Below are 21,401 nucleotides of genomic sequence, written 5' to 3'. Positions count from 1 at the left end.
ACAACTCCTATCTTCAGCCAGCTGAATTCAAACTCCTACATGAAAGAATTCCTCATTGGATTCTGATTGTGGACTCTGGAAATCACCTGAACTAATATTCATTTCTGTTGTCCTTGTGCTGTTAATATCTATGGTTGTAAAACTTCTTTTTCAATTCCTGCCCCCCACCCCCCCACACACTCTTTACTGTGTGCATGTGTGTGTGTGTGTGTGTGTGTGAGAGAGAGTGTGTAGTGGAGTGGGAAGTTGCGAACACTCCTTCCCCCGGGTCTTGAATGTGAAATAAAATACCATCTGAGTTCATCATAACACAAGTTTACTGTGGGTTAGTTGTAAATTGTGTCACACAAACCAAGGTCTTGAGAAAACATGCCACAGCACAGTATAAAAAATTATTCAAAACACCTTCTGCTTACGGTGGTGAGAAGAAATCAGTGCAGTTTTCCTGTCTCTCTCCTGTCCATAACACTGTGCTCACTCACCTATGCTGGATCTCAGTTAAATAATATCTCAATTTTAAAATGTTCGTTCTTGTTTGCAAATCACTCCATGGCCTCATCTATCAAATCTCCTCCAGCCTCACAATCCTCTGTGATATCTGCGCTCATCTGATTCTGGGATCTTGAGCATTCCAGAGTGTAATCATTCCATGATAGGGGGCCATGACTTCAACTGCCAAGGCCCTAAGCCCTAGCAATCCTTCCATTAATGTTAGGTGGCCATTAATTGGCCTCTTAAGGGCCTCAATTGGGGCGAGGGCAGGCTTGGCCACCCAAGGCCTTGCTTGACACCCATTAAGTCACAGCCAGGTTGGGGTGGGTGGATAGGTGGAAGGAAAAGCACTGATTGAATTTTATAGGCCCCCCTTGCCTGCAAAACCATCTACAAGGGACGATAAATTTCTGTACCATAAGGTCTTTCAAAAGCAATTGAACATGTATTTGAAGAGGGCTTACATATAGGGTTATGAAGAAAGAGTGGGACTATTAAACTAATCTGGTAACTCTTTCAAAAATCCAGCACAGCCACGGCAGGCCAAATAACCACCTTCTATGCTCTAAGGTTCCAAGGTTCTGCCTGCTACACCCATCAGTCATTTATGCCCATCTGCTGCAAGAAAGATATCTGTCCCTGTGAGTCCTTTAGGTTTGCAATAATACAAGTTAACAAAAGGTGCAGGTTAATCTCTATCCATGCACTAATAATAACAACACAATAACCTGATTTCAGAAGGAATCACCTCCACCGTAGCAATTTGTTTCACAAACTAACTAAGCTGTGGCCTGTTTGCGAGATTTCAAATGATGGTTGAATTATGGGTTATTAATTTTTTTCCATGCATGGATGTGAGCTTTTATTGTCCATCCTTAATTGCCTCTGAGAATGTGGTAGAGAGCCACCTTCTCAAAGCACTGCAGTCCACGTGATGTAGATACACCTGCAACTGCTGTTACGACGGGGGTTCCAGAATTTTGATCCAGCAACAATGAAGGAACAGTGATATAGTTCCAAGTCAGGATGGCGTGTGGCTTGGAGGCGAACTTGTAGGTGGTGGGGTTCCCATGCATCTGCTGCCCTTGTCCTTCTAGGTGGTAGAGGTCATGAGTTTAGAAGGTGCTGCTGAAGCAGCCTTGACAAATTGCTGCAGAGCACCTTATAAGCGCTGCCACTATGTACCAATGATCCACACGGAGTGTTTGTTTAAGGTGATGGAGGGAAATGCCAATCAAATGACCTACTTTATCCTGTATGGTTCTGTCTGAAAATGTCCTGTCACGCTTGTTAAGCTTTTTTGGAGCTGCACTCTTCCAGGCAAGTATAGGGTATTCTATCAATCTCCTGGCATCAGAATTGAACCAACACAAAACCATTTTATTTAAGACTTCACTCACAATGAGGTTAGGAAGCATTTTTTCACACAAAAAATTGAATATTTAGAATTCTCTCCCCCAAAAGACTGAGTCAATTGAAATTTTAAAGACTGAGGTTAATAGGTTTTTGTTAGGTAAGGATTTCAGGCAATATGGAGCAAATGCAAGTAAATGGAGTTGAGGTACAGGTCAGCCATGATATAACTGGAAACGTTTGAATATCACAGGCCCATAATTTGCTGAGATATGTTAATGGCAGGCAACGGTCTGACATTGGAGTGCTCTTTCAGGAAATTTCTCACATTCTTCCCAAGGTATCTCTACAGTATTATAACAAAGCCATGCACAAAGTTTATAACCAACAGTGAACCATCAGATAAGTGTGATATTTTTATGTAGTTTGGAATTAACAACTAGCAAATGAATATCTGAACCTGACTTGTGCAGTTCACTTCCATCTAACTTTAGGTGGATTTGGTGGACAGGGAATTTTATTGTGCCCTCACTGAATATTCAAATTGGGCTTCATTAATGAAAAATGTCATATGATATTTTCCATCACTGGCACTTTGTCAACTCTGATGCCAGGAAGGTCTCATATTGTTAGTATTCTAAGTTTCTGGGCAATTAAGTATTTAAAGTTTAAAAAACCTGCAGAGAAAAGAATTTGCATTTATATGTTGCCTTTCATTACCTCAGGAAGACCAGACTGCTTTCTCATCTCATCCAAAAGGCAGCATTTCTAACAGTGGGATACCCCTTCAATACTACACTGTCAGTGTAGAAAATATGCTCACATATCTAGAATGAGATTTGAAGCCACAATCTTCAAATAATGGGAAGAAAGAGTATTAACGTGGAATAATTCTGTCTTAACAAATCACACTCTCCACCCCTGCCAAGAATAATCAGGCCAGCTACCTAAAATTGGCCAATGACTACTAGTGGGAGCAAGAGTTCAGATAACAAGTCAAGGAAGTTATTTTCACATGAGGCTTAGGAATGTTTTGATGATTTTATATACTTACAGTTTCACTGTTACTTTCATTAATTATAGGCAAATATACCAAACTAATTAAAACACAGAGATAATGGCAAAAAACTGCGGATGCTGGAAATCCAAAACAAAAACACAAACAAAAATACCTGGAAAAACTGAGCAGGTCTTGCAGCATCGGTGCTCCTATCCACCGATACTGCCAGACCTGCTGAGTTTTTCCAGCTATTTTTGGTTTTGTTTTAATTAAAACACAGGCTTTGTGTTCAGCAGCACTTTAGTTGCTAAAGGTTAAGAATAGCATCAGATTGGAAACTACTGCTCACCATTCTTTGATTGACAGTCACATAATATTAAACCGGCATGCAAATTCATATAATATGATTATATACAGCCACTGACAGCACAGTATCATTAGACTACTGTGACAATTCAGCAAACTTAATAAAAATTAATACCCAACTATATCTATGCCTCCATTGCCGGTTCTGAGGCTGTTCGTATATTGCTATTGCTGAAAATAATTAGATATGCTGCTAAAGCTTGTCATCTTGCACTTATCAGAACAAATGCAACAATGCCAAATTTCAAACTATTACAACAATTTGCATTTGCTGATAGGTTGGCAAGTCAACTCTGGTTGGCTGAGATTTTGCCTTGGAAAATCTCACAGTGGAGCTATAGGCTCCCCAATCTCCCACTAATTCAAAAAGACACAAAACTTGAATATATTCCTTTTGTTTGAGGACAACATGTCCCTGCTTATGAATCTATGTCACTTCTAGCAAGTGTAAATGAGCCACATTATGAGCTCACCAATTATCTTGAATTGGTTATTAGTGTAGTTATTACTGCACTTAGGAATGTTAACCAAGTGCTCCCCAGTCACAGAATCACATCTAAAAGTAGAAATTTTGGTTTGTGTTTTGCAGGCATGGGCTGGCTGAGTTCAGCAATCATTGGGACATACGACCTATGTACCTGGCATCACAACAGCACTAAAAATCATATATGATGTTGCTCAATTGTGTAGTAGGCAGAACGCCTTTTTGAAATAAAAATAGAAAATGCTGGAAAACCTCAACAGGTCTGGCAGCATCTCTGGAGTGAGAAACAAAATTTAATGCTTCAAGTCCAAATGATTTTTTTCAGAGCTAAAGAGAATTAGAAATGCAATGGATATTATACTGTTTAAGAGGGAGGAGAACAGTGGAACAAAATAGAAGGTCAGGGATAAGCAAGAGTTCAGGAAAGATTGACAAAGATATCATGAATCCAAAAGAAAGAGAGTGTTACTAGTAATCTTAAAGACTAATTAAGGTGCTGACAGTGGCATAAGGGTAAGATAGCAGAATGTGTTAATAGCTGAACATGGGTCAGTGCTCTGTGAAAGCACAACTTAAAAACAAATGTCCTGTGGAGGGAGTTGGGAAAAAAGGATAAAAAAAGATTTTAAAAAGAAATAATAATAAAAAATAAATATAATATACATAAATAAAAAATAAAAATGAATAAATAAAAATAAATTAATAAATAAACTTTTTTTTCCTGACTAAAGGAAGGGTAAAGATAGAGGACGGAGTGCATGGTCTGAAGTTGTCGAACTCAATGTTAAGTCCAGAAGGCTGTGAAGTGCCTTACTGGAAGATGAGGTGCTGTTCCTCATCTTCTGATTAGGCACTTTACAGCCTTCTGGACTTAACATTAAATTTAACAACTTCACAAAATGAACTTTCTCCTCTATCTTTACCCATTTTTTAATCCAATTTGTTTATTTTTAAAAACTATATATATAATTATTATTTTTGTCCTTTGTTTTATCCTTTTTCCCCAACCCACCTCCCCATCCCCACCACGGGGCAGCCTGTCGCTTGTTTCTACATTGTGCTTTCACAGAGCACTGACAATTGTTTGGCTATTAACACATTCCGCTATCTTACCTTTATGCCACGATCAGCATCTTCTTTAGTCTTTAACAATATTATTAACACTCCCTTTGCCTTGTGTCCATGACATCTTTGTCAAATCTCCATTGAGCTCCCACCAATCCCTGACCTCCTATTTTGCTTCACATGCTCCACCCCCTCTTAAACAGTATAATACCCATCACATTTCTACTTCTCTTTCGCTCTGAAGAAGAGTCATATAGACATGAAACATTAACTCTATTTCTCTCTCCATAGATGCTGCAAGACCAGCTGAGTTTTTCCAGCATTTTCTGTTTTTATTTCAAATTTCTAGCATCCGTAGTATTTTGCTTTTATTATAGAACATATTTTGGACTGATTGTGATGTCCTGTATGTGGAAAATACCACTAGTATAGTCATTGCATAGAAGCAGTGCAAAATTGCTTGTTTAACCTACTGTTCAAATTTTTGAGATACTTTGCCTTTCCAAAGAGGGTGCTTTGCAAAAACTTGGCAAATGGAATATGATGTGGGAAAATGTGAGGTTATAAACTTTGGCAGGAAGTGTAGAGGAGCTGAATATTATTTAAATGGAGAAAGACTGCAGAAAGCTGCACAGAGGGATTTGGGAATCCTCGTGCATGAATCACAAAAAAACTAGCATACAAGTTCAGAAGATAATAGGGAAGGCAAATGGAATGTTGGCCTTTATTTCAAAGGGAATGGAGTATAAAAATAGACAAGTCTTGCTAAAACTATACAAGGCACTAGTTAGACCACAACTAGAATACTGTAAACAGTTTTGATCCTCTTATCTAAGGAAAGATATACTGGAATTGGAGGCAGTCCAAAGAAGGTTCACTAGGTAGATCCTAAACATGGAGGGATTTTCTTATGAGGAGAGGTTGAGTAGGTTGGGCTTGTACTAATTGGAGTTTTGAAGAATGAAAGGTGACCTTATTGAAACATATAAGATTCTTTGGGGGCTTGAAAGGGTAGATGCTGAGAGGCTGTTTCCCCTTCTGGGAGAGTCTAGGACCAGAGAGCATAATGTCAGAGTAAGGGGTCACCCATTTAAGACAGAAATGAGGAGGAATTTCTTCTCTCATGGGGTGGTGAATCTGTGGAATTCTTCACTGCAGAGGGCTGTAGAGGCTGTGTCATTAAATATATTCAGGTTTCAGATTGACAGATTTTTAATCACTAAGGCAATCAAGGGCTATGGGGAAAAGGCAGGAAAGTGGAGTTGAGGATTATCAGATCAGCTATGATCTCACTGAATGGCGGAACAGATTCGATGGACTGAATGACCAACTTCTGTTCCAACTTCAGTTCTGTCGAAGGGTCATGAGGACTCGAAACGTCAACTTTTTTCTTTTCCGCCAATGCTGCCAGACCTGCTGAGTTTTTCCAGGTAATTCTGTTTTTGTTTTGGATTTCCAGCATCCGCAGTTGTTTTGTTTTTATCTTCTGCTCCTATGTCTTATGGTCAATGTAATTTGGGGTACTTTTCAGGCCCAAAAGTATCGGCCTTTAGCCCATTTGCAAATTTGAGTGATAGTGAACAATAATCTGATCAGGATAGCCACTGTCTTCAGGATACCTTGAATGCATTCTATTTCTGCGCAAAGTTTGCAAGGTGAACAAATGGATAGGGCTCTATTTGCCAGTCTTATAGTACATGGATTTATATGAATCCCAAAAAATACATTGACCAGTGAAGTTAGGCTTGAGGTAGGCAGTAGTGGATAACCCATTAGTGGATTTTTCAACGAGCAAGTGGAGGAAAGAAAGCAAGTTATACTGCTTCATCTCATAAGTGAATTTGAGAGTGGGATGGAGTGCATTAAGGAGTATGAGGAAATTTTTACATATGACTACAATTTCAAAGATCACAAACATATCGGGCAGAATTTTTCATCTTGTGGGCAGGTGCATGCCTGACCCGTACAAGAGTAAAGTACTTCACGATGATGTCGGGTGAGCATCCTGATGTCATCGTGTGCTCACAATTAAATATACAGTTACTTAAGAGCCTTAAGAATCCAATTCAATGTGATTTTTCCTTGCCCGTGCAATTTTCTGCTTGTCGCATGGGTAAAATGGGCAGTCGGCCAGCTGACAGTTTCACAAACCTCATCCAAGTGTGGGATAAAAAGGGTCAATAGCATCGCCAGTGTGAGTAGTGAGCAGTTTTGGAGATAGTTTGCAGCTGGTTGCTTATTGGTACTTGGCAGATTCATCTCTGTTCAGGGCTTCATTCTTAGCATTTCCAGACTTCATTTCAGGACTCATTGCTGTCTGCCAGGCACTTAGAATATTCAGACTGTGTGGACCTTTCCAGGTATCATGCAGCCTTCCCTTGCCCTGGTAATGGAGATTGTGGACTTTGCTGGAGACACATCCTCTGAAGAGGAAGAGAGGGGCAGGAGGGAGTGGAGGCCAGGTGTCCCAAGGCAACTTTCAGGGGAGTGACCTGTGGAAGGAGAGGTGCAGGCATAAGGGGCGCAGGCCCAGCAAGTAGTCCAAGGCGGAAGGGGCCACAGAAGACACCACTATCCTTCTGCCATGGCTTACAGGCAGCGAATCAGCTACCTCAATATGTCTGAGGTACAATGCCCTCTCAAGGGAGACTGTGACTTCCATTTGTCAGATGATTGGGCCTGAGATCAGCTCCAACTATGTGGGTGGACACTCCATGTCAATGGTTCTGAAGGTTACAGTGTCCCCAGCTTCTATGCCTCAAGCTCTTTCCAGGGGTCAGTTGAGCATCTGTGTGGAGTCTCCCAATCAGTTATCCACAGTTGCATTGAACAGGTGACAGAAGCTCTGTTCAGGTGGGAACTGACGTTTATTCTTTACCATACGGATGAGGCCAGCCAAGCTGAGTGAGCCAGAGGCTTTGCAGTGATTGCTGGGTTCCCCCATGTCCAGGGTGCCATCGACTGCACACATGTGGCCATCAAGGTGCCAGTGGGTCAGCTGGGTGCCTCCATCAACAGGAAGGGCTTCCACTCCTTGAACGTGCAGATAGTGAGTGACCACAGGATACAGATTTTGCAAGTTTATGCAAGGTACCCAGGCAGCTCCCACGATTCATATATCCTCAGGTGCTGAGGCTCTTCAGTGCTTCAGACCAACGGGACGGATGGCTGCTAGGTGACAAGGGCTATCCTTTGAAGAGGTGACTCATGACACCTCTCCACCACCCAAGAGCAGAGGCAGAGAAGCATTACAATATGCATCATGCCTCCACAAGCGCGGTGGTAGAGAGAACCATAGGTCTTCTCAAGATAACCTTCCAATGCCTGGATCATTCAGGGGGAGCACTACAATACCCTCCAGAGTGGGTGTTACTGATCATGGTTACATGCTGCACTCCCCACAATCTGGCACTGGAAAGGGGTGACCCACTGGAGGAAGAGGATCTTGAGGCAGCTGCACAGGCCACAGGTGATGAGTCCAGTAGTGAGTCCAAAGAGGAGCACGGCGAGGAGAACACTCAGGGCTTGGAGCCAGACCTCGGTAATCTACAAGGAGGCAGGGACACCTTGATCCAATGCTCCTTCAGGTATGTTACCAAGATCAGCTTCAAATACTTGCCAGGGCCGCCACCTCCATCCCAGATGGCTGAAAGGACACTTTCATTTGAACACAAGGAACACTCAGTGCCTGCGCAATAAAGTTCAGAGCTACCTCCCTCCAGCATTACATACTAGCATTCCCCGCACCAATGAAAAAAAAAGGTGAAGAATATTCAGGCCATGATGACAAAAGCACAGTTTATGTCATTCTGACAATTCAATAATCTTTCTGATATTCAACATCAGACCAGTATAGATAAAGTAAACATAAATGAACATAAAATCAGCTGTAACCAGTCCCTACTGTGCTCATGGTGCCTTTAACTTACATTTGTGAGTGTTACGTCAAGGTGCTCCCTCCTCGCTAGCACTAGCATTGAAGGCAGCCTGCTCACCCTGCTGTCCTGTTGGCCTTGATAACCTTGGCGGTCATCGTCTAGTCAGTGGAGCCTGTGCTGGTCCCGCCTAGGAGGGAGCAGCCAGTGCCATGGCTGGCATCTCTCCAATCACCGCAGCTTCATCAGATGACACAATCTCTGGCGCAGGGGCAGAGGAGCTGCTGCCATCATCTGGAGTGCCCTGAGAGGAGCCCGTAGAGATGACAGGCAGCTTGTGCGCCAACATGAGGTCACTGTGGACCTCCCTGCATACCATTGATGGACGAGCCCCTAACTGGGATACTGGAATGCCTCATCCATTTACCACACTGACACTGACCACCTGAGGTCAGTCTCTGTGTGAGGGCTTGCAGCTCTGAGCACAACCCAGGGAATCCCTCATTCTGTCCCTGGACCTGCCTCTCCATGAGAGTCACCACTCTCTCAATGGAGGAGGCAGAGTGCTTGGCCATCAATACGGTGCTCACATTCTGCATGGAATCCTCCATCACGGAGATCACGGAATACAGACCCTCATGGATCTCTGCCAGATCCTCCTGCACATCTCGCTGGACATCCAGCATCTGCCACCTAATGGATGACTCCTGAGGCTCATCATCAGCCTTTGACTGAGCATCGTCCTGGTCCCCAGGCGTCCTCCGACTACCATCGTCCTGGACATTCTCTGCCTCTGCCAGCACCTCAAGCAATTGTGAAGTGCCCTCACCAATGTCCACCGAGATACTAGTCATGCTCTAATGTCCACCGAGGTGTTAGTATCTGCACTGGTGCCTGCTTCAGAGAGCGGGTGTGATACAGGTACAAATGATGCCTGATGGTCCTCTGGTGTCGGGGTGGCCCTTCAGGTTCCAGAGATCGAACATCTGCTGACAAACCTAAAAGGGAGAAGAAGGATATATCATTAGTTAAAGTCATCACACTCTCATTGTGCATGCCAGGCACTCTGTTGAGACAACAGAGATCTGCATCATGGTGCCCTCATCTTCCAATGATCAATGGGGACCCCAGCTTCGAGGCTCAGATCAATGAAGAGACTACACTAGACTGGTTGTACAATCCAAAATTCTCACCTCTGTGCACTACACTCCTACCACCTCTTCACATCCAGTTGCACATGGGGCATGCCAGCTCTCAAGCTCCAGAGCATCTTGCTCATACCTTGAAAGGATTAGGAGGCTAGTGCAGCCTCCGCCAGCCCGCAGCCTTTCAATATTGTTGTGGGCAGCTTTCTCCTCAAACAACAGAGGAGTATTGATTAGTCCACTCTGTACCTGCAGCGCCATTGCAGCTGAGGAGCATCCGGCAAGGCACTTCCGACTCATGGCTCTTGAGCTGCAAGGCACTCAATCCAAGCAGCCAGGGTTCACCCCCTGACAGTGATTGACAGTTGGCACTCAGACTCTAGCACCCCTGAGGTCCACAGGGGGAATGGCCAGACCTTAACACATCTGCACACTGACCCATGCCAACATGGTACTCACCCTTCCTGAGTGCAGCAGGTCATTGAAGCATTTCCGGCACTGCACACAGGAGTGCCGCACCACATCAAGGCTGCAGACCAGCGCTGCCGCCTCCAACCATGCCCTCTTGGTGAGGTGCAGTGGCCTCCTCCTCCCATCCCTGGGGATAAGAGTTCCCTCCTGGCAGCCACCTCCTCCAGGTAGGCAGTGAGGCACTAATTAGAGGAGAAGAGGACCGAGTGCCCACCCGACCTGCCCTCCCACCTGCCATGCTCAGCTGCACTCGGGTCCATCGTGCCGGCTCAGGGAACGTCCTCCATTGCGGCCTTCCAGGGGCTGCCTAGTCTGCTTTTAAACTGGCAGCTGACAGGCCCCCCACACCTGCACGGCCCTTCATGGCCAGTGCGGATCTGTGTTTCAGGTTAGGCGAGCCTTAATTGGCCCATCAGCGTGAAATCGCAGTTGGAGCCCAATCGCGGGCGGCAGTCTGTTTCACAGCCGCTCCCGGACCCACCACCACACCCGCCTGATGAAGAGAAAATCCTGCCCATCATCTACTTCCTACTGTTAGATGTGATACCATGATTGGGCAGCACTTGCTGAACAATCCTGAATGTGCTAATTGCTATACTAACAACTGATTTAAGATAATCATTCATACACAGTTCTCTGCTTAAAAAAGGAATGTGTTCAAGACTTGCACATTTTTTGAATTACCTGGGAGATTGGGACCACATGTCTCTCTTTTCAGTCTACTCCCTCTGGATTTGGACCTTCTGGACTCTGGAAATCATGTGAATTGATATCTATTTCTGTGGTACTACCAAGTGCCATAACCCCAAAATATGAAAGAAATCATAAACTATGTAAATCAAACTTTATTCCTTTTTGCTTATTTAAAAATGAACTTTGCTGAACTAGAAGATTGCTCCCACAAATTGCAGATGTCTGTAATTGTAAGATGACCACAAACACATGATATTGATTACACCGAAGACATGACCTGACATGTTGCTCATAGAATCTCCAACCTTGGACTGTTGAGGTCCATTTCAAAAAGCATCTATTGAAAGAAATGCAGGTCATTTGCACCTGTATAAGCTTACTCCTCTTGCGGAATCCGAGGGTCAACCAAGACAATTGTTACCCAGAACCGGGTCATTAATATGGATCGAAAACAAAAATAGCTGGAAAAACTCAGCAGGTCTGACAGCATCTGTGGAAAGGAAGACAGTGTTAACGTTTTGAGTCCATATGACTCTTCATCAGAACCTTCCTCTTTAGTTCTGATGAAGAGTCATAAAGACTCAAAAGTTAACTCTTTATTTTCTCTCCACAGATGCTGTCAGACCTGCTGAGTTTTTCCGGCAATTTTTGTTTTTGTTTCAGATTTCCAGCATCTGCAGTATTTTGCTTTTATCTCAGTCATTAAAATGGATGATGACTCTTTCAGAGGCTAATGACTGGGACAATATAAGCCACAAAATAAAAGCTAGATCCTGATGCCAGATAAACATCTCTTAATGAAGTCATTGTGGAGGAAGGAGGTCACACATGACTTGAGTGACCATTTTGAAATCTCTATATACAGTTGAGAATTCAGAAGCAGGCCAGTCTGATGATTCATCTCCAACCTGCAACCCTCTGACAGCCGGACTCCAGGCTGACCAAGAAACCTGCAACAAGCCCTCCTCAAAGCCTGTTGATCTGGAAGACACTGGCAAGTAGACCAAGTCTCAGAATATCAATCTCATCTCACTTAAAGGGATTTTGCACTTCTGCCTTCAGCCAGGAACCTGCCTGAGTTGGAACTCCTCCAAAAGGGAACCCCCTCTGGGTATAGACCTTCTGGACTCTGGAAAACATGTGAATTAATATCTGTTTCTGTGGTTCTTTTTGCTGTTAAGTTATTCATAGTTCTAAAACCATTTCTTTTCTATTCCCCTTACTGCATACTTGTGCGTGTGTTTGTGTGTGTGTTTGTGTTTGTGTGTGTGTGTGTTTGTGCATCTGTGTGTTCGTGTGTTTGTGTGTCTGTGTGTGCATGTTTGAGAAGTTGCAATCATCCCCAGATTTGAATGTGTGAATAAACTAAATTTATGATTTAATCTTAAGAGTTTCTGCGAGTTACTTTAAAAAAATTACTACACAAACCATGGATTTTTGGAATAAGCATCACAGCTTATTTTTAAAAGCAAAAACACCCCTGCTTACAGACAGAGGGTGAGAGAATAAAGGAGTTCACTTTTGCCTCTCTCTTGTCTGTAACACAAGCAACTATCTGACTGCTCACATCTTACCAGATAAAATTCCTTTTAGCTCAACATCAGCAAAACCAAAATCATTTTCTTTGGTTTACACAATCCATGTCCACCAACCAACCAATCAGGCACAACCAGATAATATGCAAACTAAGCATTTTGTTCAACTTAGAACTGCACTTGTTATAACAACGCAGTGAACAAAACTAATATTTTTTATAATTTCAGTATAACTGCCCTTATGGATATCTACCTGGTTCCCTGCACTCATTGATTTTTTTTACTCTTTCCCTTGGCAATATCTCCCCTTCCACTATTCACAATTTTCAATTAATCAGGAACCCCGCGGTCTCGTACCTTTAGCTCCACTGTCTCCCCAATTGAGATCAATGACTTTTAAGCCATGAGGTCATTCCAAACATCTCTATGTTCATGCTCCACCTTACCACAGCAATTTTTTTCCAGGTCTTTATCCCAGATCACATCCAGCAATCTTCCAACTTTAGAATTACTGGTCATCCCTCATTCCCAAACTATACCATCGGATACCAAGGTGATAGCCACTTCTACTTGGGAATCTTTTTCATTGTTGATTCTTTGTCTTGCTGCCTCTCTCCTTTTCTTCATTATCCGCCTAAATCCTCACCTCTTTAATTAAGCCCTTAATTCAGCCCATATTTTTAATTATTTCCTTCTTCTGCTCAGTGATCTTTCCCCAAAAACACCCTGATTTCCTCCTTTGTGAAGGATGCTGAATAAATGCAAATTGTTGTTGTAATTAACAATGTTGCTTTTTTTTGAGAGGATAGCGAGGCTTGGGAGTATAAAATGACTCAAAGGAGCATGATGAGCAAACAGGAGAAAATTCAAATTTCTATCTTTTGCTAAAGGTGGTTCTCAGGGTGCCAACTGAATCATAATTGAAGAAACATTAACTGTACCTTAGGATGAAGCACTGTGACCTTTGCTCCTGCATCATCATGTGGTAGGCTCTTTCAGTGTAGGAAAATATATGGGGTGGGAGTGAGGAGCACAACTTCACTGTGTTACTCAGATAAAGCTCAGTAATCTGCAAAACAAAAGATGGACATGATGTACATAATTCAACATTTGTGTTTTTGTCCCAGGGAAATATTATAATGTATGTTCCTGTTGGGAAAGAATGAAGTGATAATTACAAATGGTATGCACTCTATCTAACTTCAGAGAAGTTGCAACCTCTTCAAATTGACGGCAGGTAGGTAATGTCCAGGAAAAGGAGTTCCAGAAGAAAAAACGTTCCTCTTGTAGCAAAATTAAAAATGAAGAGCCCATTCATGATTGTGCAGAGTAAATCTTGTGACAAGTCAAGATTTCATTGGTTGATTTTTCTTGGCACTAACACCAAGCAATGAGGCTTCCTATTATCCAAAGCATGAGATGGGAGTGAATTTTAACTCAACATTCCTGATGGAAATGAAACAGAGCAGAGTTTGAAGTGGAAACTTCTGTTCCTGACTTACTTTTGCTGGGCACCATTTTGACTGCTTACTGTTGTTTGTTTGGCTAAAGAGCCCAGTGGAAGAAGGCAGCAATTCAAAAATGGGGATGGCACTACGTTAATAAGATCCGAGCTGCACTTTAATTGGTGTCTGAGCTAAAAGTCAACCTGGCCTTCCTACCGGGTTGAAGTATAAAATAGTCACAGGTTTTTGACGGGGCAGACAGTGAGCCATGCTCATGCAATTTGGACTTATGGGGCTGCATTTGACAGGGGGATGGGTTGGCAGGCTGCTCCCCAACCAGAAGGAATGTCAGCCGTAAGCTGACACATGCCAAGAAACCCTGCCCCAGGGCCATTAACATGCTGTCGGCAGGCTAAATTGTTTATCAGTGGGAGCCCTGTCCTCTGATTGGCTAGCAACTCCATCAGTCCCAGCAGTGCCAGAGTTCAGAAGTGGGCACTGCCAGGATTGCAGGAAGAAGCCTGAAGACAATCGTGGCTGCCCAAAAAGGCAAGTCCTGGGGTTTTAGGGCAGGGAGAGATCCTGGAGTCCAGCGATGGAGTCCGGGTTTTGTAGGGCAGGCGACAGGAGAAAGGGGATTGGGGGGCTGCCGGGGCAGGGGGGTGGGGGGTGGGGCGGGGGGGGGGGGGGGTCTGGTGGTGGAATCTTGGAGGGGACCCCTAATGTGTGCAACCTTCGTTCCTTCCTGCCTTTCCTCATGTAGGGATTAAAAAATGGCCTGTCTACTCCCACCCAACTGTCCACACCAACCGTATTTTGGTATGGGCAAAATATTATTCAGATTAATAGGCTTGCTAACAAGACTAATTGACCTGGAATCATTCATTTAAAAATGATGAGTGGGCTGCTGATTTCAGCACCTGTACACCTAGCGTTTTATGGGGACCGAGTTGGGGATGGGCAGGAAGGTGGTGGACTAACCAGCTGACCTCTTTTACGTGTACCCCCAGCTCAAAACACACCCAAGGGAGGCACGTAAATTACAACACATGAAATATATCTCGGAATATACACTTTAAAATAAAATTGAGTTAAGAGATCAAGTGACATTTTCCTTCCCTGCCAGTACATACGGAACTACAAGACCCACTGAGCTAATCTTCATATCTGGACAAGTCTTGACGAAGTTATTAAAATACGAACAACTTTTCTGAACATAAAATGTGAATGACCCTTCCTGAGGTTACTGGTTGCCTATCTCCAACTAATTAAAGATACTGCTTGCACAAAACAGTACTTTTTATTTTATCATGGGATCTGGGCATTCCTGGCTAGGCCAGTAATTATTGCCCATTCCTAATTGCCCATGAGATGATAATGTTGAGCCTTCTTGAATCCATTTGTAAAGGATTGTGCACAGTACCATTAAGGAGGGAGTTCCAGGATTTTGACCCAGCAACAGTAAAGGAACAACAATATCGTTCCAAGTCAGGATGGTGTGTGGTTTGAAGGAGACATGCATGGTGAACCTATGCATCTGTTGCCCATGCCTTCTAGGTGGTAGAGGTCGTGGGTTTGGAAGGTGCTGCCGAAGGAGCCTTGGTGAGTTGCTGCAGTACATCTTGTGGTTGGTATACACTGCTGCCACTGTGTGTCAGTAGTGGAGGGAGTGAATGTTGAAGTTGATGGATGGAGTGCCAATCATGCTGGAGCTTTGTCCTGGATTGTGTTGAGCTTCTTGAGTATTGATGGAGTTGCACAAATCCAGCAAGAGAAGAGTACTCCATCACACTCCTGACGTGTGCCTTATCGATGGTGGATAGGTTTTGGGGAGTCAGAAGCTGAGTTACTCTCCACGGAATTCCCAGCTTCTGACCTACTCTTGCAGCCAAAGCAGTTATATGGCTGGTCCAGTTCAGGTTCTGGTCAATGGTGACTCCCAGGTTGGTAATAGTAGGGGATTCAGCAATGGTAATGCCATTGAATGTCAAAGGGAGATGTTTAGATTCTCTCTTGTTGGACATGGTCATTGCCTGACACTTGTATGGCACAAATGTTACTTGCCACTTATCAGCCCAAACCTGAATATTGTCCAGGTCTTGCTGCATATGGACACAGACTGCTTCAGTATCTGAGGAGTCATGAATGCTGCTGAACATTGTGCAATCATCAACAAACATCCCACTTCTGACCTTATGATGGAGGGAAGGTCATTGATGAAGCAGCTGAAGATGTTTGGGTCTAGGACACTCCCTTGAGGGACTCCTGCAGTGATGTCCTGGGGCTGAGATGATTGACCGCCAAAAAAACAACCATTTTCCTCTGTGCTAGGTATGATTCCAACCCTGACTCCCATTGACTCCAGTTTTGCTAAGACTCCTTGATGTCACACTCAGACAAATGCTGCCTTGGTGTCAAGGGCAGTCACTCTCACCTCACTTCTTGAGTTCAGCTATTTTGTCCATGCTTGGACCAAAGCTGTAATAAAGTCAGGAGCTGAGTGGCCCTGGCAGAACCCAAACTGAACGTCAGTGAGCAGGCTATTGCTTAGTAAATGCCATTTGATAGCACTGTCGATGACCCCTTCCATCATCTTGCTGATGTTTGAAAATAGACTGATGAGGCAATAATTAGTCTGGTTGGATTTTTTGTGGCCAGGGCATATCTGGACAATCTTCCACATTGCCGGGGAGATGCCAGTGTTGTACTAGAACAGCTTGACTAGGGGTGCAACTAGTTCTGGAGCACAAGTCTTCAGTACCATGCCACAATGTTCTCGTGGCCCGTAGCCTTTGCAGTATCCAGTGCATTCAGCCATTTCACGTGGAGTGAATCAAGTTGGTTGAAGTCTGGCATCTGTGATGCTGGAGCCCTCAGGAGGAGGCTGAGGCAGATCATCCACTCAGCACTTCTGGCTGAAGATGGCTGCAAATTCTTCAGCCTTGTCTTTTGCAATGATTTACTGGGCTCCTCTATCACTGAAGATGGGGATATTTGTGGAGCCTCCTTCTTCAGTTAGTTGTTTAATTGTCCAACACCATTCACAACTGGATGTGGCAGGACTGCAGACTTAGATCTAATTTGTTGGTTGTGGGATCACTTAGCTCCGTCTATCACATGTTACTTCCATTGTTGGCATGCAAGTAGTCCTGTGTTGTAGCTTCACCAGGTTGACACCTCATTTTAAGTGTGCCTGGTGCTTCTCCCGGTATGCCCTCCTGCCCTCTTCATTGAACTAGGGTTGATCCTCTGGCTTGATGGTAAATGGTATAGTGGGGGAAATGCCAGATTACAGATTGTGGTTGTATACAGTTCTGCTGCTGCTGGTGGCACATCCTCATGGATGCCTAGTATTGAGTTGCTGGTTCTGTTCGAAATCTATCCCATTTAGCATGGTGTTAGTGCCACACAACACAATGGAGGGTATCTTCAATGTGAAGACAGGACTTTGTCACCACAAGGACTGTGCAGTGGCCACTCATACCACTATTAACATGGAATGATGCATATGCGACAGTGAGATTGGTGGGGGCAAGGTAAAGTAAGTTTTTCCTTCTTTTGGTTCCCTCACCACCTACCGAAGACTATGTCCTTTAAAACTCGACCAGATCAGTGATGCTACCGCACCACTCTTGGTGATGGACATTGAAGTCCCGCACCAGATAACATTCTACGTCCTTGTCACCCTCAGTGCTTTCTCCAAGTGGTGTTTAAGATGGAGGAGTACTAATTCATCAGATGGGGGTAGTTGGTAATCAGTAGAAGTTTTCCTTGCCCATGTTTGACCTGATGCCATGAGACTTCATGAGGTCCAGAGTCAATGTCGAGAGCAACTCCCTCTCGACTGTATACCACCTCTGCTGGGCCTCTCCTATCAGTGGGACAGGAGTGGTGATGGTAGTGTCCAGGACATTGTCTGTAAGGTATGATTCCATGAGCATGACCACGTCAGCCTGTTACTTGACTAATCTGTGGGAGAGCTCTTGAAATTTTGGCACAAAACCCCAAATGTTAGAAGGAGAACTTTGCAGGGTCACCAGGGCTGGATGTGCTGTTGTCATTTCCGGTGTCTACGTCAATGCCAGTTGGTCTATCGAGTTTCATTCCTTTTAGACTTTGTAGACATTTGATACAACTGAGTGGCTTGCTAGGGAACCTCATAGGGCAGTTAAGAGGAAAGGTGTCCAACTGTCTAAACAAAATAAAGCCAACCATTGATCATAGATTGCATTCTAAATACTGGCCTTAAAAATGTGTCTGTGGGTTGTTGAATATAAACCTTTGTGCATCAGAGATTTGATGCTAAAAATTGGTGCAGGCTGATAGTTTACTGCAGGATATTAGTGCTTTATACTGCAGTCAACCTACATTGGCACAAGAATAAAAATCTTCTTGCTGGATATCAATAAATACTTAATGGTCATGAGAGATAAATGAGAAGAATAGGATGTTTTAAAGAATAAATTGGAAACATATTTAATGTGCTTCAAACTGAGGGCTTAATATAGCGCAAATGCTTTTCATTTTTTACAACTTACTGTTTAAGTGGGAAATTATATCTTTTAATACACGAACCAGTTTTTATTAAAAGATAGTAGCTGGAATTTTTTAAACTCGTTGACTCTCAGATACAGATAAGGACACATTCTGCAAAGCTTAAATTTTATTAATATGAATCATTTACCTGACAAAGATGAATCTGAGGGCGGGATTGTCCCAGATTTGCACTTAAGTGCAGTAGCGGACAGGAAAAACGACGTTTTACCTGTTGGCTGCAATGGCAGCTTCTCAGAGTGTATCATCCCAAACCTGCTGCATTAATTACGCTTTCTCAGGAAACATGGCATTTTATTTGCCCACCATGCCATCACCTCTCCACTTCATCACGCCGGGTGCCACACTTGAAGTGCAACTGCGCACACACCTCTCAGTGCTTCCAGCCCAGGACTGCTGTACAGAAAACAGGATGGCCCCGAAGGCAAAAAGACTGCAGCCCCCCTGGTTTAGTGATGCATCCCTTGAGTGCCTTTAGGATATAGTGGAGGCTTGCCATGATGTCATCTACTCCCACTCTGGCCTCAGGATGGGCAGTAGCATCACCAATCCAGCATGGCAGGTGGTGGCAGCGGTGGTCAGCGCCAACGCCCTGCAAAAGAGGACAGTCATCCAGTGCCACTACAGGACGAATGGTCTCATCTGTTCCGCCAGGCTAACTTTCTCTTCTCATCACTCTCAGTTCACACAGTCACAAACCCACCAAATCCACAGGGATCTCACACCTCAAAGGATAACACCATTAACTCCCACACACACCCTCACATCTCCATCAGGCTTATATCTCTCCAGCTCACGTCCTCATCCTGTCCATGTCTCCGCTCACCACACAAACATTCCACACAGTGGCATGTGTCCTGCTCACACTCTCCAGCTGTTTTCAGGCAGGAGAAGCCTGCTCACATCAGCAGAGAGAAGTTCCAGACTGAGGGTGGATCCTGCACCACATCATCCCTCTCTCAACTCAAATGTGAGTGCTCTCTCTCCTGCTCTTGACTCTGCTGCCATGCACTAATTATCTCTACTTTAGTTCACCGGGAGCTCTGCCAAGTGACTGACACCCTCAGCCAGCCAGTCCCTCAGCTCCATGCAGGCCCTCACCTCCAGCCAAGAGGACACCTCCTCCATTGAAGAGCTGCAAATAAGCAGCCTGGAAGACCCATCACAGCACTTACCCACACCCTCCACCAGCGCAGAAACACACACTTTGGAGGGACCTAGGACTAGAGCAGGCTCAGGTTTACAATCTGGTGGTCACCGCAGGGACACATGTCCACAGCAGGAGAAGGCAGGTTCAGCGAAGCTCCCCAGCACTTGGAGGACTGCTAGGGAAGAGGTATCATGAAGTCTGAGTCAGATGACGAGCCTCTGGATTTGGCCTTCCAACTCATCCTGGAGAGTCAGCAGAAGGCGGGAGAACATCACGCAGAGCTGTTGAAAGCCATTAACAGAGTAACTCATGTTTCAGAGGAGTGCATCCACCTGCTCTCTGAGGAAGTGATGCCCACATGTGTGTATGGAGGTCTCCATGGGAAGGATGACAGATGCCATGCAGACCCTGGTCCAGCAGAACATGGAGATGTGTGCAGACTTGCACCCCATCGCAGGAGCCATGGGTGAGTCCCTGCAGTAGCAATACCAGAGGAAACAGAGCACCTCAATGTCCCTCCAGGTGCTCCTTCCACTCAAGGACTCAGGCCGGGACCCTCGGGCACCCAAAGGGAGGAGCAGTGGCAGATAGACATCCATGGGACATCCAATCAGGAATCTCAGGGACTGTCCTCTCCCTCCGAGTCCCGTCTGCCTGTGAGCCCCTCAACCTCGTCCTCTGTCATCGCAGAGGGAGCAGCTGGCCAGCGAGTGATTCTGGAGGGAGGAGTGTGTATTTAGCAGGGCCTCTCAGAGCCTCATGCAATCACTCTCCCATGTATGCGGGTCCTTCCCATATCACACTCAACTCACTGTCCTGGGCATTTTCAATACTGCCTGCTGGCGTTTGCTTTCAGTTGTGCATCTGAGCTGACCTGCATCTCTGCCCATGCACAATCCCATGCAGCACCTGATCTCGCCCACCATGACTGTCGTTTCACTTTCAATGTAGACAGCATGGTGATGATACGCCGTGGGATTTTCCGCTCTCACCAGCTGCCCTGATCTTCCAGTCCCACTGCAAGTCAATGGGCTTCTGGCTGAGAAGCTGCCTCGCCTGCGATGAGGCCGGAAGCTCCTGGCCACAGTATTTCATCACTCCCCGTCCTTTCTCCTACCCCCGGCACCCATTTTCTTTCTCCTATCACTGTTGACCCCCCGAACATCACCTTCCACCTCCCCTTCTTGACCTACCAGCCAACACCCTTTTCTTTCGGGGATGTCCAGGTGAATGTTCAAGTCCCCTGCCTTCCCAAAATTCCCACCCCTATCCATATTAACCTCCCCGACCTCCTCCCAACCCCAGAGTCCGTGTCTGCCTCCGAGTCCCCCACCACTGACCCCCGCTGTCCCTTCCACCGATACCATCAAAGACTCACCCTCCCACCCTACCTCCTCACTCTGCACTCGGTCATTCTCATCATTCCCTCGTACCACTCTGACTCTCAGTTCGCTCTCCAGGAGGCAATCATGGACTCATCAGTGCCCTCCCTTGCATGTTCGCCTGACCATCCTCCACTCCAGACCCCTTCCCCCCAAAAAAACTCTCCGCCAAGGAACCCCTTCCCTCCTTGGAACCCCTTACCCCCTTGGAGCTCCTTTTCCCCAGAACTCCTTCCCCTTTCAGATTCCACCACCCCACTTAGCCCCTCCCACTCCCTGACTCCATCAGACACCCTTGCTTCCTCAGCCACCCTTAGCCCTTCCCCCCTCCGGCCCCTTCCTCCAGCCTTAGTTCTTCATCCAGCCTCACTTCTTATACCAGCATTTCTCC

General features: G+C 45.0%; 1 protein-coding gene across 1 annotated transcript in view; it reads right to left on the bottom strand.

The window, feature by feature from the left end:
* The window catches only part of myo16 (myosin XVI), a 657,504-nt gene that overhangs the window by 311,182 nt on the left and 324,921 nt on the right, over positions 1–21,401 (bottom strand). Inside the window, exon 13 of the mRNA XM_041198724.1 lies at positions 13,421–13,548. Coding sequence (XP_041054658.1) covers positions 13,421–13,548 — 128 coding nt within the window. The remainder of the gene's footprint in view (positions 1–13,420; positions 13,549–21,401) is intronic.

The sequence above is a fragment of the Carcharodon carcharias genome, chromosome 11, assembly GCF_017639515.1.
Source record: "Carcharodon carcharias isolate sCarCar2 chromosome 11, sCarCar2.pri, whole genome shotgun sequence".
NCBI classification, from domain to species: domain Eukaryota; kingdom Metazoa; phylum Chordata; class Chondrichthyes; order Lamniformes; family Lamnidae; genus Carcharodon; species Carcharodon carcharias.
This window is presented reverse-complemented; position numbering and strand designations above follow the sequence as displayed.